Source organism: Zeus faber (assembly GCF_960531495.2).
Source record: "Zeus faber genome assembly, chromosome: 14".
Taxonomy (NCBI): domain Eukaryota; kingdom Metazoa; phylum Chordata; class Actinopteri; order Zeiformes; family Zeidae; genus Zeus; species Zeus faber.
The window spans coordinates 13,632,779-13,647,696 of record NC_137200.1 but is presented as its reverse complement, the minus strand read 5'-3'; the positions used below and the strand labels follow the sequence as shown (position 1 = coordinate 13,647,696).

The 14,918-nt window shown below is 45.1% G+C and overlaps 1 protein-coding gene across 1 annotated transcript; it reads left to right on the top strand.

The window, feature by feature from the left end:
- Positions 1–894: 894 nt before the first annotated feature.
- On the top strand, positions 895–11,566 carry tmprss2 (transmembrane serine protease 2; the record flags this gene model as incomplete). Its single annotated transcript, XM_080013440.1, has 13 exons — positions 895–909; positions 1,404–1,587; positions 2,013–2,105; positions 6,384–6,500; positions 6,696–6,825; positions 7,470–7,586; positions 7,734–7,777; positions 8,175–8,343; positions 8,687–8,814; positions 8,949–9,044; positions 10,211–10,353; positions 10,545–10,697; positions 11,474–11,566. The coding sequence occupies 13 exons, from the start codon at positions 895–897 to the stop codon at positions 11,483–11,485; spliced, it is 1,401 nt and encodes a 466-aa protein (XP_079869566.1). The 3' UTR covers positions 11,486–11,566.
- Between the last annotated feature and the right edge of the window lie 3,352 nt (positions 11,567–14,918).

Here is a 14,918-nt window from a genome sequence, read left to right as displayed (position 1 = left end):
TCACTTTTGTATTGAATGACAGAAATGGGAAAATGAGAACACAAGTTCAGTTTCTCCTAATTCAAAGTGCAGCTTCTAAAACGAGTCAACTCTGCAGATAGATGTCTACGTTTGTCAGTTCTTATCTCTTTCTGATATGCTTCTCTCATCTGCAATGTTTTGGTTCGGCCGCGCCTGAGTTTCCCTCCAGGAAGGAATAAAGTGTTATCTTATCCAGACCGGTTGGATAACTTTAAAACTCACCGCTGTCTGAACGTGGCGGTTTCCGGCGCTCGACCCGTTCACCATTGTCAGTAAATCGTTGACGAATATGATATTTCTGCTTGATATTCATATTTTCGTGTCGTTATGTAATATGGTTCTGAGCTGGGGAGCTAGTTTAAGCAGGTTGCGGTGGCACTGTGAGGAGGGCGCGACCCCCAGCCCTGGGACTCACTAGTCTCGAATGATCAGTGTGATCGGAGAAGGCTCCCTCTGAAGTAATAGAGAGGGGATAGACGCGGGGAATACCGAGCGGACCAAACGTCGATCTCTGGTGGGGTCCCCTGGATAAGGGGGCCGGCGGCCCTTTCGCCGTGTCAAACTTTCTGGCACTTCTCCAAGAGGCAACAACAACGGGGCTGGCTTGAGCACACAGCACTGCGAGGTGGGGTCGTGTGGCTGTTGATTACACAAAGCAGTGGAGGAATGGACTGGGGCGTTTTTAGAGAGAGAGAGAGAGAGAGAGAGAGCGCTGCCGAGGGAGGGTCCTGTCGTTGGGAGTCAGTTCCGGGAGAAACCAGGCCCAGCTTCAGAGTCGAGAAGAAGCAGTTCAGTTTGGTGTCGTGTCGGAAAGGAGCGTTGGGAAGTCGTCGCTCAAGCCTCTGCTTCTGAACGGCAGCACGAGGCTCCAACATGAATACGAGACGGGTAAAGCGCTTGGCATGACATTCTGACATTTCACATTTTGTTTTACATATCAGGGATTGATGTGAAGAATCCACCTTTCTTGCTTTTCTTTTCTTTGGGTTCATCTTTCTGGTTCACCGTTTGGTTTATTTAATTTATGATTGTGTACGACCACATTTTTCCGGTTTATTTTTTTGGGTCGCTACTATTTTAATTATTTTTATTTTTTCTGTTATTTTCTTGGGTTACATTTGTTGTTTATCATTAGGTTTAGTGTATATCGTCATACTTTATTTTATACTGTTAACCATTATGTTTTTTCCATGTACTGCCATTTAATTTTTATTTATTTATATTCCATTGCACGGAATATAAATTACTATCATTCTTTTCCTATTTTTTGATGCCAGCTCATGCTATGGCACTGCCATTTCCCCCCGGGGATGAATAAAGCAGCTATCAATCCACCCATCCATCCATCCATACATCATTCTTCCTTTTGGGTTCTCCTCTAGGTTTCCGGTGGGCAGTATGAAAACCAGGGGTTCCACCTCGGGGATGAGAGACCCCCGCCGTACGTCCCCAACCCGGGCCTCTACCCTTCTCTCCCCCGCCCTCCCCCCTCGTACGTGGAACAGTTTACCTCGCAGACCATCAACACCCACCAGACGACGACCCCCGCACAGCCGCAGAGGAAGGGTACGATACAACCACACTTATCCATCCATCACTCACTCAATGGCAACAGTGGTTTCGTTCCTCTGTGTGTGTGTGTGTGTGTGTGTGTGTGTGTGTGTGTGCTGGGTCAAAATGGGTTGCTGCACATTAGCTTTGGGTCGTATCACCACAGAATTTAAATCTTGTGAATATACTCCATATGTTTATACAGTATATGCGACAGTTTGCTCCAAAGCAATATTTTGATTATTTATCCCTCATGCAAAAAGTCGCTCGGCCTGTTTTTGAAACATGTTAATGTTGCAGAGGCGCACTGGTATACAAAGGAAACATTTGCACATTTCCCTTGTGTAATCATCACCGCCTCAGCTGTATCCGTTTTCTCATCAGGCGCTGCTGAATGGGTGTATGCGCTAATACGACGTCTTTTCTCCTCTTCCCCGCAGGGCTGCAGAAGGTCAGCTGTAAATACGTCTTGTGCGTTCTCTTCTCTGTGGCTATCGTCCTCGCGTTGATCGGACTCCTGCTCTGGTATTTCTGTGAGTTCCCTGTTACACACCCGCAGTGCACGTTCTTTTTCTGACTCCCCTGCTTTTTACGTGATCTCTGTCACGAGCACGAGATAAGAAAAAGATATTACTTCATTCAGGGTTCCTGCAAGTTTCAACAAGCTCAGTTTAAGACTTTTTAAGGCCATTATGACCGCAATTTAAGATCTGTTTCACGTCCATACTGGCAAAAAAATTTTACAAAGGATATGAAGGAAAATGGGAGTGGGGTGACTACCGGCACGAATTACAGTTTTTCGAATTCCTGTAAACGCAGAATCCCTTCCTGCTTTGGAACGCTTTCAACCAGAGAGCCGTGTCCATGTCTTCTAGCGTAACACCAGAGAACAAGTTCACTAGGTAATCGATCGCGGTTGGCGTCGCTCCCTCGGGCGGGTAAAAAATAAAATGCGTTGTCATCGTGTTGTCCCCGCCCCCTCCCACCAAAACTAATCTTTGGATTTGGATGATTCACACAAGTCACCTGAATTGACGTGAAAAAAGCGACATTCGCCGAGTTCTTTGCATCCCTGAGCGTCATAATCCAATCTGTTTTTAAGACCTGTCCAAATCATATTTAAGGCATTTTTAGGGACCCGCGGAAACCCTGTTTATTGATCCCCTGGGTGTGATACAGGTGATAGAGTAAGTACAGAAAATAAAGATACAAAATAAAAAATATAGCCGCAACCGGCCATTAATGGGATTCAAGCCCATGCTGGCCATTTAGATCCGACACTATGGTGCAAGCCATATGGAAACGTTGCCCTAGTCCTTGTACCATGTGTACCGTTATGCATTTTAACCAACAATTGAATAGTGAATGTTTAGATATGAAAGGTTTCATTTTACACAGGCTCTGGTGACTTGATGATAAATGATGTGATGGCCAAACGTGTTAGTAGAAAATAATAAAAAGATAGATGAACATTACATTACATTTAGCAGACGCTTTTATCCAAAGCGACTTACAATTATTCAAACACCGACGGACGCAGCCATCAGGAGCAATTAGGGGTTAAGGGTCTTGCTCAAGGACACTACAGCATGCAAGCAGGAGGAGCCTGGGATTGAACCAGCAACATTTGGATCACTAGACGACCAGCTCTACCTCCTGAGCGACCATCCCCTCATAAAGATGAAAGGCGGATCGCCACAGTGTTAATAACCTTGGCAACAGGGAATGGTCCCACGAATCTAGGAGCCGGCTTCCTGCTCTCCACCTGGAGGGGTAGGTCCCAGGTGGAGTGCCAGACTTTCTGTCCAGAAGCACATTGGGGTGCAGGGCGATAGCGTCAGTTGGAGCTGTGCTGATAACAATCCGAGGTATGCTGGAGAGTGGAGTGCACCTGCATCCAAGTGCGCCGGCACCGACGGATGAGAGCCTGGACCGATGGGACACTGGCCTCCCACTGCTGCTCGGGGAGGAGCCGAGGTTGGTAACCTCTGAGACACTGGAACAGGGAGAGACCAGTGGCTGAGCTGGGAAGTGTGTTATGCACGTATTCGACCCAGATCAGCTGCTTGGACCAGGTGGATGGATTGCGTGAGGGGAGGCAAAATAGTGCGGTCTCCATCTCCATCTCCGGGGTTCATCCGTTCAGTTTGACCATTAGACTAGGGGTGAAAGCCGGAGAACGGACTGACGGAAGCTCCCGGGAAACTGTAAAACCCAGACAAGAAGCTGTGGCCCCCTACCCGAGGCAGCGTCACTGGGGAGGCCATGCAGACGAAAAACGTGATGAACCATAATCTCCGCAGTTCCCGTGGCAAGGGAATGAAATTGGCAGTCTGGGAAAAACGATCAACAGTCAAGATAACCGTGTTACCGTCAGAAGGCAACAAGACAAGCAAGACGTGACGAGTGACCCCACTGGAGAACCTGAGATCGGACAGTGGCTGGAACATACAGGCGGTTAAGCAGGACAGGCACTAGGAGATGCATGTTTAGGATAGATTCGTTAACCCTGTTTTCAATGTCCCATGTGACGGCACTGATGCCCTAGGTGGGCAGGAGAACGCCCTCAGGGTCTGCTGACGAACTGGCAGGCTGGAACTGCCCCGATAAGGGTCAGGTTTACCGTTCTTAGACCCTGGGCGACAAGGGAGAGAAGAGTCAAAAAGGTTAAAGAACAGCACCCACCTGGCTCGGCGATAAATCAACCGCTTGGCCGAAGGGATGCACTCAAGGTTCTTGTGGTCCACCCAGACCACAAAAGGTTGCTCTGCCCCTCCGGCCAGTGCCTCCGTTCTTCCAAAGCCTGTTTCCGACATTATAGTTCCTTTCAGCAGAGGACAGCTGTGAAAAAAGGCACAGGGATGGCTTTTCCGATCCTTGACTGACCCCTTGAACAGAATTGCCCTGACCCTTGAATTGTAGGCGTCCACTTCCACCACAAACTGCCAAGTAGGATCGGGGGAACGTAAGAATAGGGACAGAGGTGAATCTGGACTTCAACTCACAAAATGCCTTCCCCGCCACCGGAGGCCACTGGAGTCCACCGGAACGAAGATTTATGGGATGGGAGGGCTGTGAGGGGCCCCGCCACTGAGATGTTGTTCCGAATGAAGCGACAGTAGAAGTTGGCAAACCCAGGGTATACGCCGTTTACCTGCGTGTACTCTGAACTACAACACTGAATGAGGGGATGGGATTGTAGTGTGGGTATGGTGTGGTTTCAACAGAGACACCTGTCCTGGGTCTAGGTAACTGGGCCCAGGATCAGTGTGGCTGTACACCTCTTGCTCTTTGATTGGTCTAGCAAGGAACAGGTAAAACCCCCATCCCCACACCCGCAGGCGCCCTTTTCATGACATGTTGTCCATCTGCTCCGGACTTGTTCCACCTAGCCCACTGGCTACAATAAACTGGTATTCTTCTACCTCATCGTCTGTGTCTCTGTGTCGGAGGGCCCCGCAAACGTGTGACAGGCGGATCTGCCACAGGGATGCAGGTGATCGGGTGAACACAGGTAGGGGAAGGAGGTTATCAGGAGCCGGAGGGACAGACTATCTGAAACGACAGACGAATTAGACCTCTGGCAGTGAGCGAGCGAGTGAGTCCCTTTGTGACATCACCAGCCCACATTGCGCAAACATGTGCAACTATGCCTACGCTAGCTTGTTATTATTACAACCAAACTCCATATTTCAACTAATAATAATCTCTAACGCATGTACACAAAGTTTCGTGAAATTCCATAAGGAATCACATGAGGAGTGTGGGCGTCTATGCCCACAGGTAGGGGTTTAGGGAGGGAGTCTTTCTGGACGTGGTTTGCGTGGTTTGCCAACATGGCAAGAGTTTTTATTAAAAGCTTGAACAAAAAGTAGTAAAAATTAAAGTATAGATAATAATATATAATAATATATAATAAAGTATAATTAATAATAATGATTTTGGGCGCAGGAGGAATGACGTTCTGATCTGGCTCCTGGTCGGCTGACGATCCCATGCGCTTACATACTTTGGTGCATACATTCCAATACTTCGACCTCATATATCCATTCAGTTTTGTGAGAATTGGACTAACGGTCAATGAATTATGGCTGATTTCGTGTTAGACCACACCCATTTTCGAGTTTAATGGTTTATAGCGGCCATATTGCTTATCTGATCATACTGTAGTGCAAAAGTTTAATTGTACTTTTGTGAAGCCAGGTCCACCACAGTTGGTGTCAATCGGTCGAAAGCTGACAAAAAAACAAAACAGTTTTTCCGAAAATTCTAAATGGCGGAAAATGGAAAAGCGAATGGAAAAGCGAAGCTCAATGGTCTGATACATTTGTAGAGGACATTTGCCTGGATATGTAGAGCAAGTTTTCATGAAAATCAGACTTGCGGTGAGGGAGTTAGTTTGTGAACCACTCGCGAGAGAATATCTATGGATGTGCCAAACATCATGTCGCTGTCATTTACCATCTCACGAGAAATTGTGCAAACATTTGTGAAGAACAACCGGAATGGGGAATTTTACAAAAGAAATAGGGTTTCAGCCTGTTATTTTTGATTTTCAAACACTGTGAACACCAAAACGCAGTCCACTGGAACAGCAGGGCTGGGTAACATTTAATTTATTTGGAAATTCAAGGACACGTTCTAATTCGTTTTTTGACGACTCCTTCACTGCTGATAGATGCCACATTTGTCTCAATACTCTGAAAAGTCAGGCGTATCAATCGGTTCCACATATTGATCTTAAGGATGCCTCCTCACGACACCAGCCTGGGGTCACATCATCACGTCAGTGCGTGTGTGTGTGCTTCCAGTATACTACCAGTGTCTGCTGGGAAGGTCGTGTGGCGGCGGCAGCAGCTGCCTGAGTGCCTCCCAGTGGTGTGATGGTGTCATAGACTGTCCGAGAGGGGAAGACGAGTCCCACTGCTGTAAGACCAACGTGCGCAAGCACACACACACACACACACACACACATACACACACGCGCACACACGCACCCACACACACACACGCACACACACACACACACACACAAACCCCTCAGAGCCTCAGTACTGATTATCAGTGCTCATTGTCCATCATTCTATTCTGAGGAGGATTCTATTTTCCTCTCCTGTTGACAGTTCGTCTGCATGGGACCAGCTTCGTCCTGCAGATGTTCTCGGGGCAGAGCCAGAAGTGGCAGCCGGTGTGTTCCGAGGGATGGAGGGACAATGTTGGCAGGTTGGCCTGCGAGCAGATGGGCTACAACAGGTGAGTCTCCCGTCCAGTAGGACTGAAAGCTGTTGATACAGAGGCGTGTCTTGACTGTGGAATTCTTTGGTCTGTGCTTTTGCTTACGTCCAACATTGTGTTCACTGTTCAAGGCTTATGTTTAAGGGTCAGGTTCATTCACCATTTCTACCTTTAGTTCATCTTTCTGGTTCACGGGTCATTTCATGAAGTTATTGTATAGGACAGTATATTATATCTCTGGAGGTCACCTTTTATGTTTGAGGTCTTTCCATTTGTATCTTTCATGATTTTTCTGATATTTCTTGGTTATATCACTTGTTGAGCGTTGGGTTTGGTGTATATTACCAAATCTATCCATCTACAGTATCTGTCTGTCTGTCTGTCTGTCTGTCTGTCTGTCTGTCTGTCTGTCTGTCTGTCTGTCTGTCTGCCTGTCTGTCTGTCTGTCTGTCTGTCTGTCTGTCTGTCTGTCTGTCTGTCTGTCTGTCTGTCTGTCTGTCTGTCTGTCTGTCTGTCTGTCTGTCTGTTTGCTTGCCTATCTATCTATCTATCTATCTATATGAAACCTTGTCGGACCGTCTTGGGGCAAAGGGTAAACTGATGGACCGAAGGTAACGCTGACCACTAGCGCTGAGTCACTGACGGTGTTTGTTTTTCCACAGAGAGGACTACATGTCTTCCAGTAAGACCAACGCAGGCTCCTTGGCATATGGAGGCTACATGAAATTAAAGCCTGGATATGAGCCTAAGCCACAGATACAGTCACAGTTCATCCACAGGTACCATGCACAGCGCCGGCCACACAGTTGTACCTCAACACGATAGGGGAAATGCTTCTTTTCAGTCGCTCGCTGTATCGTATCGTTTCTTACCAGGAGTCAAATATCGGGTTAGGCTTCATTTGATATTTGTGTTTCCATTTGCAGCCAAACTTGCTCGTCCAACAATGCTGTCAGCCTCCGTTGTATTGGTAAGTAACCATCCTTGCTTTTGCAGAACTACTTTATGAATTGGTACATGTGATATGTGCAGTCTCATCCAGAAAATAGTATTTTGTTGTGATGTAGACACTTTGTCGTGGATTAAAGGAAAAATCTGTGCCTTTATGTTAAATCTCGTATTTGAAACTGCTACCTGATATGAAACAGTTATTTCAGTGCATCAATGTCATGTATTCAATATATTCGCATTATGAATTTGCTCCTCTACATGCTGTTTCCGCTGTTGAGGGTGGGGTCCGTCTTTCCCAGAAAGAATGCGCTGATCGGGCATGCGCAGGAAGTGAAACTCATTTAGGCTGCACCCATTCAATCCTTGTTGTCCTGATATATCAATGTATTATAAAGTGCTCTTTCTGCCGTGGTCAGAGTGCGGCCAGAGCGCGGCTCCTCCCAGAACCCGCATCGTGGGAGGGAGCGAGGCGGCGACCGGGGCCTGGCCCTGGCAGGTCAGTCTGCAGGTGCACAGCCAACACCTGTGTGGAGGCTCCATCATCAGCCCAGAGTGGGTCCTGTCTGCTGCCCACTGCTTCCAAATGTGAGTCTCACACATTCAGTACCATATCATTCACTAGTCAGTGTGAGATAGATAGACAGACAGGCAGGCAGACAGGCAGGCAGGCAGATAGACAGACAGATCTGTTGATAGACGGACGGACAGACAGACAAACAGACAGACAGATATCTGAAAAAAAAAAAATATATATAATATGCTATATAATAACCTAAAAAATGAACAATAAACAATAGTAAAAAGAACAACAACAAAAAAAGCAATAACCTAACCTAACCGAAACGAACATGACCGGACGACCCTCAACCTCAACAAATCACAGGTATTCGAACCCAAGAAGCTGGGCGGTCCATTCCGGCCAACTCAGGTTGTCATCCATGACACCAGGCGACGGCACCAAAGTCAGACTGATCGTCACTCACGAAGACTACAACACGGACACAAACGACAACGATGTGGCCCTCCTGAGGCTCAGTACGCCCTTGAGATATACATGTAAGTGTTTGGGAGGTTTCACCGCACACACACCGCTGTGCTCGGACATTTGGAGAAAAAGGGCAAAATGCCGTTCGACCGAGTGTTTGACGGACTTTTCAGCTGTCATGACTTTGCTTTTCTCTCCGCTTCAGCGACGGTGAGGCCGGTGTGTCTGCCCGGCACCGGGCTCCACCTGTTGCCTGAGCGCCAAGCCTGGATCACAGGGTGGGGAACCCTTCGCTCGCAAGGTGATCCAGTTATCTAATGATAAACATCTAGTGATAAAAGCCCCGGCAGGGTGATCAGGACTCGACGTGAAGCAGAGGGCAGACGGCTCTCGAATCACTCTGAATGGGGTTGTTTTGCGATAATGACTCGTACGTCTAGCTCAAGGAGGTTCTGTAAGAGATAATTAAAAATAAACACAAAAACACAACAACAACCTAGCAAACACTGCAACAACATCGAAAACTATTCCCCCCACAACAAAAATCCTTTCCCCTACAGTACATAGGACAAACCTAGTGCGGGAACCAGACGAACCTGCAGCTCATGTTTCATTAGCTCTGCAGAATACGTCTAGCCACCCTCCCATTCAAACAGGTGTCCACGCCGACCTCGCCAGGGTCGGGCCAATCACAACTGTTTATCTTATACGGGGTGGGTTTGATACGATGGCGATGCAAGAGGAGAGCCGTTGACGCACCTTACCAAGATGGCCGCCGCTGATGTGGAACGGGCTGTTGAACCCGCTATCGCGACGGTGTTGAACGAACCGGACGGTATATTTTGTCCGAGCAGCTTTTGTTGATGAGAAGGATGTGTTTGTCGTACTTCCGACAGGATTTGGCCAAAGTTTAATTTACCAACTCGCTCGCTCGGCGCTACGTCACACGTCGCATTGCTCCGATTGGTTGTAGGTCTATCAAATTGCATCCACAGACATTTAGGTCTGCGCCTGTTGGTAACGCCCCTTGGAAATCTAAACGCAACGGAGAGATTCCAGATGATTACGCATTTGCGAATTGGGCTGGCGATGCTCGGCTCGGACAAACCTAATTGCTGTTATTAATGTTAAAATGGACATATCCTCGATCACGTCCTCAAGTCCTCCATTGTAGTTTCTATGTGCCGTCACAAGATGTCGCCGTAGCTTAAGCCTTAGCATGTAGGCTGGGTGGAGTAGAGTGAATCCAAGTTGTTGCCCGTGACAACAATCATCATTAACAGATCAGCGGTCATACGTCAGAAATAACTGACCATTGATTGGCGCTGCTGACCAATCAGAATGGAGTATTCCACAGAGCTGTGTAATAACATGGACATAAACACACGTAGTATGAATTATAATTTATTGACGGACGGACTGACTGACTGACTGTTTCGTCACACTTGCACGCTGAATCCCCCTCAGGGCAGATCCCAGACACCCTGATGCAGGCCCCGGTGACCATCTACAGCAGAGACACCTGCAACAGACGGGAGGTGTTGAACGGTCAAGTCACCGAAACGATGATCTGCGCCGGCAAACTGAAGGGAGGAATAGATTCCTGTCAGGTGAGCCCCGCCACTGCCACCACCCAACCCACCACCCGCTTTCCTCCTCGATACGCCTCGAATTACAGAGTGACTCAGTCGCACAGATCCTTCCCTCCATGCTCCATGCTCCATGCTCCATGCTCCATGTAGTAACGCTATGTCCCATTTTTCCAGATCATCTATGACTTTTTTTTGCCTATGCCCCATAGGGTGACAGTGGAGGACCGCTCGTGGTCAACGAAGGAGGTGTATGGTGGCTGGTGGGGGACACCAGCTGGGGCATAGGGTGTGCCTTCAGGAATAAGCCAGGGGTCTACGGCAATGTAACTCACTTCGCTGCCTGGATTTACAGACAAATGCAGGTATGAAACGGGCCCAAGTTTGTTCAGGTGAAAAGCCAAAGATGCATAGATAAATTCGATTTTATTATTATAATTATTTTTTGCATTTTAAGCAGACAAGAAACAGCCATTCAATGTATTTGTGTTATTTATGTGCTCCTCTATATGCTGTTTCCAACTTTAAGCGTATAAAATATTTGTAGCTAGAGAGTAAAGGCAGAGAGTCATTTTCCAAATAGGCGACAGGCAAATAGATTTCAAGGACAGGGAGTTTGAATTGTGTCGCTTGAGACTCAGGTCTGGAATGACAACCTTAAGTAACTTGTGAGCAACAGCTATTTCAAATAAGATGGTGTTGCCTCCAAACCAATAATCCCAATACATCCGTGCAGAATTTGGTAAAAATCAAGCTTGTGCTTTTGAAAGATGTTTTAATAATGAGTTAAGTGGATTTTAAGTTGTCATTTTCCTAGAAACATTGGTTTTCTTTTTCCTTTCACCTTTGTTGGTAAGGTGGACAGCATATATCTGTTTTTATATTTTTATTTTTTACCATATTCAACACTTTTCCGTGATTACAAGTTGAAACCGGATTTGGTTGGTTACTCAATAATGCTCACACCCTTGGCGAACCTATCACTGTCCTATTTCTATTTCTATGCACAATGGTGTGACTCCCACCCGTAAGAACACGAGTGACGTCATTAAAGTTCATTTTAAATGGATCTACATAATATGGTTCGGCAGAGGTACAAAAGTCTGAGCGTGGCGTCACCAGAGATGTTCTGTTCTCACAGATTAACGGATGATGAAGAACGGCGATGGAGAGGAGTCCCTGCACCTTGTGTTCCCGAGTTCCAAATGAACTTCTTGGAAGAAAAAAAATAATGTACTTACTTACTTTTTCTTTTATTGCGAGAAAGGTTGTTTAAAGTCATTTCTTTTTTCATGTCAAGTGTGAATGCACATTGATTTATTTGTTTGCCTTATGTGTTGAAGGAATTTTTTTCAGGCTTTAGAGTTAAAAGGCTCGAAACAAAGAGCAGTTATTTTGGGAACGAGCCATACAATTTATGAGACGAGTACTCTACTGATATCAAAGTGCTGTTACCAAAATAATTAGCCACTTATTGGATTGAAATGTGGTACACCCATCCTAGTGGTGAAACATGGTTTATGGTTTGGTTTCTGTGGACAACCTTTGTAAATTTGGCCAAGTCACCTGGACAAGCGAAGTAGTGTTTGACACAATGTTGAACGGAATGTAAGTGTAATATCAATTCTATGATATGTCAACGGCCTCATTCTGCCAATATTCCTAAAGGGGGAACAGTGAAAGTGTGTAAGTTTAGTCTTATATTCCGTGGGAGATTAATATTCCATATAATATTCCACTGCGGTGGAATGGTGAATCTGTGCTTTTGCTGCTGAAAAATGTTCATACACTGTTTAAACTCTAAAATATTCGAAGTATCTTGTTTTGTTCAACATTACATTGAGCATGTACGTTTTTTTTTTTTCTACATTAGAATTACAAGCATTGGCCCAAATGATGTCAAGCCATGGCTGGGTCCAAAGCTGTGCAACGGAATATTTTGCAAAATTGAAAACTACTTCAAGATGAATAATGAAATAGAATTGTGAGCGTAGTTAACACTCTGAATGAGCAACGTGACTGAGTGAATGAGCAACATGTGCATTAATCAAACACTGAACATGGCGGTGTGTTGACAGACTCCTCAGGCGTTTGACCTGCTATAATAGTTTGTCTTTACCAGCGTTTGCTCAACACCCCAAGTCTTATTTTCCAAGATCACGCACACTGTCTTTATTGTCTTGATTGCACTGCATATCGTGCCGTCGCCGTCGGTTTCCACCGTTGGAAATACTTGAAAAACATTACAGAAACTGTCAAGAGATTATCACGCGGATGATGTCACTTTTATATGATTAAAAAAAAGCATTCCAAACGTCTGGTCGGGTGCTTTGTTTATTTATTTTTATTTACAGGGGCGCCGAACTGACCACCAGCCACTAGATGGCCCTGTTACATGCCGTTGGCCAGGTCACAACACAGGGCCTTGCCACACTTTGTGCACGTCCATGTTTGTTATAGTAGAGTGGGCCCCAAACAGCGAGCATGTTGAGTGAGAGTAAGATGTCAGAATTGTGTTGCCCCTGAAAGCTATTTGCTTGGATGGGCCTTGATTCAAATTCGACATTGGTTTTTTGCATCACCCGTGTCCTTCCTTCTTTCCCTTCCTTACTTCCTTCCTTACTTCCTTCCCCTTTTCTCCCTCACGTTTCATTCCTTCCTTTCCGCTGGTCCTGTATTCTCGTCTCTCTCTCTCTCTCTCTCTCTCTCTCTCTCTCTCTCTCTCTCTCTCTCTCTCTCGTCCGTCGTCAGTGCTCATGGAGCCCGCCCGGCTAACTGGCAGACGCTCAATCCCGGGGCCTGCATCTGCTACCTGTTTGTACCAATTAACAGGAACTATGATCCAGCGTCGCCCACCTCTTCACAGGCTTAGCCAACGCCACAATTAGCCCCTCATTTCAACGGCCGCCTGTTTAATATAGGGGCCTCGTCGCGCCGTCCCCGGCTCCAGGCACCTCCTTATTCGCGTGCCCTCCTACAAGGAAACAGTGAGGGAGACCCCTCGTCGTCATCTTTGTGTTACAAGATGAAACACACACACACACACACACACACACACACACGAGAGAGGTGCGGTGCATTACAGCGTCATCTATATGTTTACATTGATTCACCACTGGTCGTGACGTTTGAGACAGCGATGGCTCAGGATGACAGGATGGTCACGAAGGTGAGGATCGTGGGGGGCGGAACAAGGACGGGGTTCCCCGCCCGTCTGTTGTCAGTCAGTCGGCGAACTTGACTCTTGTATTCCACAAACAATGACAAATATGTTACAAAAACGTGACATGCTGTTTTCATCAATTTATTTTCTTGGATTTATTTGCTTGCATCCTCCTTTTCTATTATACTGAATGTAACATATATACAGTAGAGTATACAGTATAAACTGTATGTATATACTGTATATACTGTATATGTGTTTATATGTAAATATGTGTGTGTATATATATGTGTATATATGTGTATGTATATATATATATATATACTGTATATGTGTATATATTTGTATATATATATGTGTGTGTATATATATATGTCTATATATGTGTATACACACACATACATATATACACATACATACAGCGTATATAAACTGTACAGTATATATACTGTACTATATATATACAGTAGTATATATATATATATATATATTTACATACATTGATATACACAGTATATATACCGTACTGTATATATTATTTAAATATAAGTGAAGTGACGATGTTCTCAAAATATTTGCAAGAAGCTCCGGTCAAGCAGAATAAACTGCAGGGGTCTGCAGCGTGTTAGAATGAATGTGCATAGGGATGGGGGATACTAAACTATAAAAATTTGACATGGTACCGATACCTTTTGTTACAATTTTAACGATACCGATACCGATTATTTCTTAGATGGGTTGGTGATTTTTCAAAATGATGGTCATTTTTAGAAAAAAAAAGAAAAAGATCATTACACTTGAAAGCAGATCACATGACACATACAAACCATTAATAACACATTCATTACAAAAGCAAATATGAGTACAATTAAATATAAATGTTTGTGTAAAGTGTAAAAAATAGTCCGGTGTTTTACAGAAATACTATGATTAAATAATAAAACAAATAAATAATTATAACATAAATATGAATAAAATTGATTTAAATACATAAACAATTCTTAAAGAATTCCTAATTAGGCCATGATTTTTCCAGAGCAACTTCCACTTTCTACATATTCCGCTATTTAGGCTTCCTGACAGCAATTTTCAGAAAAAAAAAATCGGTTCTTGTGTGACGGGTTTCCACAGTCATCTCACATGCGCCAGCTAAATATGTCAGGGCTGTTTATTGGCACAACAAATATACACAAGTTTTGAAAACGTTTGGAAGTATTTATTTATATAATTAGATTATCCATGTATTTTTAAAGGAATCGATACCAAATGAGTAGCTTGTGAGTATCGATGCTGCAGCATCGATCCGCCCATCCCTAATGGAAGCGTACAGGTGATCCTCATGAAGATACCTGAGTAGTGAGTGAGTATAAATAGTGAGTGAGTATAAATATTTTATATAAATATCAGGTACTCTTAACACGGT